At 39.8% G+C, this 6,793-nt stretch overlaps 1 protein-coding gene across 1 annotated transcript; it reads right to left on the bottom strand.

Moving 5' to 3' along the window:
- Positions 1-2,030: 2,030 nt before the first annotated feature.
- Positions 2,031-3,449, bottom strand: LOC148031916 (uncharacterized). Its single transcript, XM_087682506.1, has one exon. The coding sequence runs from the start codon at positions 3,034-3,036 to the stop codon at positions 2,398-2,400; it is 639 nt and encodes a 212-aa protein (XP_087538632.1). The 5' UTR covers positions 3,037-3,449; the 3' UTR covers positions 2,031-2,397.
- Between the last annotated feature and the right edge of the window lie 3,344 nt (positions 3,450-6,793).

The following is a 6,793-nucleotide window of genomic DNA, read 5'->3' as shown; positions in this document are numbered from 1 at the left end:
CATGTGCACACGTACATACACACATTATAACATTATGTATTTACGTAATGCTCACACTCGATTAGAACAACCATACCCCCATATATTATGCATATAGCATATGCACTGTTACAAATAGACACATATAGACTATATGTTCATCAAGGAAGTCCCTCTATAAAGGCGACATTTCACAGAGCACGATGCTTAGTGTAGCACCATTTTTGTTTGTCAAAACTTTGCTCTAGGTTGGTTAGGTAATAATGGGTATGGCCTTCGGCATGAAGTAACTTGATGAAGGTAATAAGATATACTTACTAAAATGGGTTTCTATATAAAAGTATATTCAACATCTTCTTTTTCTGCCATTTTTCTCAAGCTTAACACAAATTTTTGAGGTTGCTTGATTTTCTTTGCTCACTTTTGCCTACCTCATTTAATTATTGCCTAAAAATCAAAGGTATGAACAAGTGCATGATTAGCATCCCATACATTAAAAATTGTATTGCAAGTATGGTGTTTGTACTCAAAAAGGTTTTGTATTAAGACTTATCTTCTAAGCAATATGTTTTCATAGTCAAAGTATAGCCACTGTATTGTGTGTCATCAAGTATGTAAATACACAAATCAATATATTTTGTTTGAGGAGAACTTTACATCAAATAACAAACATTAAAAAATGCCAATGCTTATGACACTACCAAAGGTACCTTCTCCAAAGATAATGGAGACCTTAACATTTCAACATTCATGAGCATACACTTGCTAGAAATTCCAATCTTTGTAACCTTGGATTATATTGTTAATGTATTTGTGACTAGGATTGTAGTTTGCACTAGTGTTTTGTTCAATGATGTATTGCAACTTCTTCTAAGACTGTGGGGAACTGCTAAGGAATGAGTGTGCTATAAGGGTTATTCAAGATCAGTAGATTATTAATATGGGCTAAGTTCATGTGGACTGGTGGGCAAGGTCCATAAGGGTTGGCATGATGTAGTGTTAAGGCAATGCTAGGGTTGACATCGATGGGGGTGTGTCATGTCTTTTCCATAAGCTTGTAGAAGCTTTGGGTTATAAATAACAAACTTGCTGGAAGAAGTTCAAGGAAATTAAAAACACCCTTGTATGTAGCATCTCTACTTGATTCTAGCCCAGATCATGCCATTGATTCAACAGTTGTGACCTATAGTAACTAGAATCCTCTGATTGACTTGTATTGTTGTTAAAGGGATGTATAGAGGCTTTTGCTCATATCTTACCACATTGTGGGAATTGAAAATATCTCCAACATCATGGATAAGAACCTACCAAGGGTTACAAAAAAGCAAACCTCCTTTGAAGGTTACTTGTATGCAGTCCTTTGATGAGAGCTTTTTCAACGGGTGAGATGTTGTAGAAAAGAAACCTTGCAATCGCAAGGTGTAACAATGTAGAGCAACTTGTGTAAAAGTGTATCATTTTATTTGGGTTCTTACAATTCATCATCATACTATCATTATTACCGCACAATCCTAATGAGATTTTTTGACATGAATTTGATCAAGTAGTTGTCTTTGGACCAAAGTTTGGGCCATATGGATAATTTGAATTTTGGGTCTTCATATTTTTTGTGTTGTTGGTTCATATGTGTGTGTGTTCCCAAGGTTTCTAATACAACTTTTCTGGTGCTAATATCCTTGATAGCATAAGATTAATTGTTGTAAATCAACTTAATCAAATCACTAGTTTCAAAAAAGAAATGTGTGCATTTCTATGTTTGAGGATCGAGTGATTGAGTGGCATTGAAGTTAGAGATGCCCCTAGGGCATCGACAAAGCAACCATCAAAAGAAGTGAGCAAATGCGCACACACACATCTTTGTGTACATGCATTTGCACTTGCCGACCGTGTTACTCAGTTTATCCATGTTAATTGTTGTTAGACCAACCCATCAATCAGATTCAAAACGAACTTGAAAGCTTGTGAAGTGCATATTTTTATTTGCAAAGCATGCTTGCATATGGACTCAATTAGTCCAAAGATTGTGACTTTAACGATGCTACTAGGTTCATGTGCAAAAGTTATCATGTTAATATTACAAAAAGAAGCAAACATGGATGTTTTCATATCCCCAAAAAGGAAAAAAAATCTTGGAACAAATTAACTAGAATGAAACTAATAACTTACATCTTGTCAAAGAACTAGGGTATTGCTAAGGTAATGGAGGAAAGGGTTGAAGAGGGGAGGGGAGGGGAGCGAAGGGGAATCGAACACAAGGAGAAGAAAACTGGGGAACCTTAAGGTAAAGGCTTGAGGATCATGATGATATTATGGAAGAAGCGGGTGCGCTCTTTTTGTGCACATGAGGGTTCGGATACATACATGGGAAGGAAGGAAGGAAGGAAGGAAGAGGATAGTGGTAGATTAAGGTTAGGAGAACTAAAGAAGCAAGGCTCGTAAGTGTCCGGGAGAGGACGGGCGAAGATGGTGGTGATGATCACAGCGGGAGATGGGCAGGCTGCTCTGACTCTCCTCCTTGATGTCACGGCGGGGTGCACTGGTGATATTAGTCGTGTTGAGACCGGAGAGAGAGAGCGGTGCGTCGGCGGCGGCCGGGGGGTGGGAGGAGGAGGAGAGGCTGAGGGAGAGGGTGTCGTAGGCGTGGGAGGCCTGACGTGGGGGCGCGGGCAAGGGCGCCGGATCTGCCTGTGGCGTCGGCTGGGGCGGCGGTTGTTCCAGATCGGGCAGCCCTTGTTGGTGTAACGCGGGGAGCTGGTGGATGGCGCGCTGGGCCTTGTCGAGGAGCCAGTCTACGGCCTTGCTGGGCTGGTCGAAGCCCAGCCTGTCCTGGATGTCGAACAGGCGCAGGGCGCAGGTCGGCGACAGCCTCACCCGCCGGTCTCGAAGCCCCCTCGACGTCCTCACCTTGCTATGCCTGTCCTTGCTGCCCTTGCTGCCGCCGCCGCCGTTGCCCATGCTCGTCATCGCCGCCATCCCTCCTTCCCTGCACACACCCTTCTTCTTCACCTTCTGCCGCTTCCCACTCCTCTCCACCTGCACAATTTCCCCGTCTGCCATGCGACAGGCTAGATTCTTCTATCCACTGAGAAAATGCTCCCAATACAACCGACAAACAAACACGAGAGAGAGAGAGAGAGAGATGGGGAGCTCAAGCCTCCCGCAACAACAAATGAACGAGAGAGAGAGAGAGAGAGAGAGAGAGAGAGAGAGAGAGAGAGAGCGCGCAGAGAGATGGATTGGGGACTTGACTTTATTTCCTCATGCAGGCTTGTGATGGATACCTCACAGGGCTCGCACCCCCCACAGAAAGAGAGAGAGACAGACAGACACGCACACACGCACCCCCCGGCAAAAAAGAAAGAAATGGATAGGAACAAGTGTTTTCTTGTTAGTGCGAAGTGCCTAACTTTGGGACCACTAGCCTAAAGGTGGCTTCCCCCCTTGATTTCAAGCTTAATTTTTATACCAACTCCCTTCCTCCATCAATTCCACCCCCCCCTTCTCCTTAAATCAACCAACCTTGAGCTCTAAGTACCTCCCTTTGCCTATCCTCAAACCTTCGGTTCCACCCCCAACACCTATCATACCCTTTTAACACCCACCCCACTTACTGCTTTTCTCCATTAGACTACCCTCTTTTACAATTCCCCCCCCCCCCCCCCCCCCCCCCCCCCCTCTCTCTTGCCACTGAGGTGATGTGTTGATGTGGAATCTCGTTGTTGGTTTCTCATAGGGAGGCTTTCAAAGCAATGGGAGTCTTTCAAACATAAAAAGGTGACCGGTGCAACTTAGGGGGGCCTAAAGGTGTATCCAAGTGGCCAAAGAATGTTAATGCCACACTAGAAAGAGTTAAAGTTGCATTTTGAAAGGACTACTTACAAGTCACCTTGATACCATCTATAGTTAAATGTGTGCGCATGCATGGGTGTATCTAGGCACACATGTGAATCTATCTATAAAATATGAGAGAGAGAGAGAGAGAGAGAGAGAGAGAGAGAGAGAGAGAGAGATTGGTGGAGCCCTTTCTATACCCTACATTCTCCATCTTAGTTGAGTGGGAAGGAAGATGCTAGCGAAAAGTCTCACTTGAAATTTTCTTTGTTTGAAGACTACAAGTTTAAAATTGTTGATAGCATTGGAAACCACTACAAGATCATGGGTGTAGAACTAATCCTTTTCAAATACACTTGCCATCTCATGTAGACACACTTGGACTTGTTTAATTCAACAAGATAGACATTTTACAATGCCCTTATACAATATCATTCCACAACCTAGAATCTAGGCTCTCTCCCTTAGATTTGCAATCATTGCTCACCAACGCTATATGCAAAAACATCCATTTCAATCAAAGGGAATCTTGCATATGGTGGAATGGAACGAAACTACCTTGCAAATTAAAAAAATTTGAGAAATACTATAAGCGAGAGGAGACAAGCTTTAAGAATGCGACATGCTCTTAAGAAAATAGCAAACTTATCATTCAAGAAGGATGCATTTGAATATGTCAACCTCATAATCTAGTAAGATTGTAGAGCCACTCAATCTTTTATCAAAGATTTGTTAGATGAAGTCCATCTAGATCTCATTCCTCAAGAGTTGATATTATCATTCATGAGGAAATTCACACACAATTATTTTCCTTGCTCCTTAGTGAATAAATGAGAGAATCATTGTCTTAGTTAGATTGCCTCTAATGTGACATATGTTATGGTTCCTTAAAGTGTAAATATTAATTACAATAAGTGATACTTGTAGTTGTTGTGGTCCCATGCAAAATAGGCATCCCAAGTTTAATTGTTAAACTTTCGAGCCCCATGCAAACTAGATGTTCCAAGTTCGACCACTAAGCTACTTGGCCTATAGGATTGTGTTTCAATATCAATACTACCCGTAACATGTTTATGTGGTCCCAAGGTTGTATGTAGTGCAATGCTAAAACAATAATTCATCTTTATTATACATGTCGTCATTTGTGTTTTAACATCGAAGATAACCATAATCCTTCAAATGGTCCCCAAGGTTGTCGATTTATTTTCACAGTGCCAAATAGCTCACTTTCAACATCACAAAATTGTCAAAGAGCTTGAAAAGGGAACATTAATTGAATTATGGTGTGAATCTACTCACTAAGACTTCATTGTTGGCCAGAATGTATACAAATATCTTCCACTTGCATACATTCAAAAGCTTTATCTACTTTTATGTGTATGAACCTTAAGAAGTATTATGCCAGCTTGGCAAAGGTTCATAGATCTAATGCACAACAAATGTCGAACATATGCATGAAACAATTATATTTGTGTACTAAAAATGAAAACTTTAGCGTGTTACTATCATCACAAAATGAATGTTCAAAACAAATTGGTAATCTCATAAAGAGTATTCACAAGCTAACTCATTAACATCATGTTACTATCATCACAAAATGAATTTTCAAAAACAAATTGGTTATTTGTGAAAGAGTGTTCACAAACCAACTCATTAACATTGGGATAGACTAGTAGTAAATTTTCGATTGCCAATATGCACTTTCTCATCATCCCCTTTAGGCCAACAAATTATTTTGATACCATATGAGCTTTAAACAAGTATCTAACTAACCCATAAACCTAAATCTAGTATCTCCACTAGTAAATTTCTACACACTTTTTTCAAGTAGTTATGGGAATAAATGCATATTCTTTTACAAATGAAATTGTGAAGAAAATGTTTATGCTCACATTGTCAATTATTTGCCCTCAAAATCAAGCATAATATGACTATTATTGTGAGAGACCATCTTAAGGGAACTTTGGATCCATTGATAATTGTTAAGGAAAACTACCTTGTGGTGGAGCTTAGAGTGGATCTAATTGGATAGTATATAGTCAACCTAGGCGTTCTAGTTTTGGAAACATTATACCCTTACAATAGGTGTTATTGTAGAATGCAAATCAACTTGCACTTGTTTCATTGGGAGTGGAAGCTACTTTTGCAACCTCAAGGACCAATAGTCTACCATCTCATTCCCTTAAAACAATTTGACCCACCGTTTTATTGACCTATCCTAACATCCAAGCTAATATACTCCTATTGGATAGTTACTCTACTACTAATTGGGGTCCACCCATCCATATGGTGCATCCTCACTCACCCTCTTTTCACACACATGACCAATGTATTCTTTAATTTTATTAAAAGAGCATACACGTAGATTCCTTACTTAGAAGCTTTACATAAGGTTCCTTTCTCAAAAGGGGTGTAGCTATATCAAATGATCCATATCATGTGCATTCAAAGGCTATTATAGTCCCCTTTACTTACATTGTGTAAGGCAATAAAATGGTCTTTTTCTTAATAAACTTATAGGTTTTTCTCGAATTGCAATAAACAGTCCCCCTTTTGTAAATATCATTCTGTAAAGTATCCAAATTTTGTCAAATAGAATAACCCTTTTCTTGATTACATGTGGTGCTTTATATGTTTTGAGGTGCACCTCTTGAAATTTCTTTGCACATCCTTTAGACGTGTACCTTTAAAAAATCCATTGAAATAGTACTTATTTAAAGCATATTTATAAAATGATCCCTTCCTAGCACATATCCCATATTCCAGGATGCTCAATCTTACTTGAGATCGTACTCAACTGAGTATATAAAATAGGGTCTCATGATACCCACTATGCCAAGCTTATAGAGGCTTTCCTCTCCATTCTAGGACTAATGAGATGAGACACCAGGATCATCCCCACTAGTTTTGTAGTTGACATAGAGTTAATAATTTCATCCATCAAAGTAGTATCTTGCATTATGCATTGGCCTATGCTCTAAAT

Source organism: Lygodium microphyllum, chromosome 8 (assembly GCF_053477565.2).
Source record: "Lygodium microphyllum isolate KBCC chromosome 8, Lygodium_microphyllum_v1.1.10, whole genome shotgun sequence".
Taxonomy (NCBI): Eukaryota; Viridiplantae; Streptophyta; class Polypodiopsida; order Schizaeales; family Lygodiaceae; genus Lygodium; species Lygodium microphyllum.
Note: the sequence above shows the minus strand (reverse complement) of the source record. Positions and strands in the feature narration are given on the sequence as shown.

What these genes read in the sequence shown, in the direction of transcription:
- LOC148031916 (XM_087682506.1), bottom strand. Translation starts at nt 3,036, where the DNA reads ATGGCAGACGGGGAAATTGTGCAGGTGGAGAGGAGTGGGAAGCGGCAG.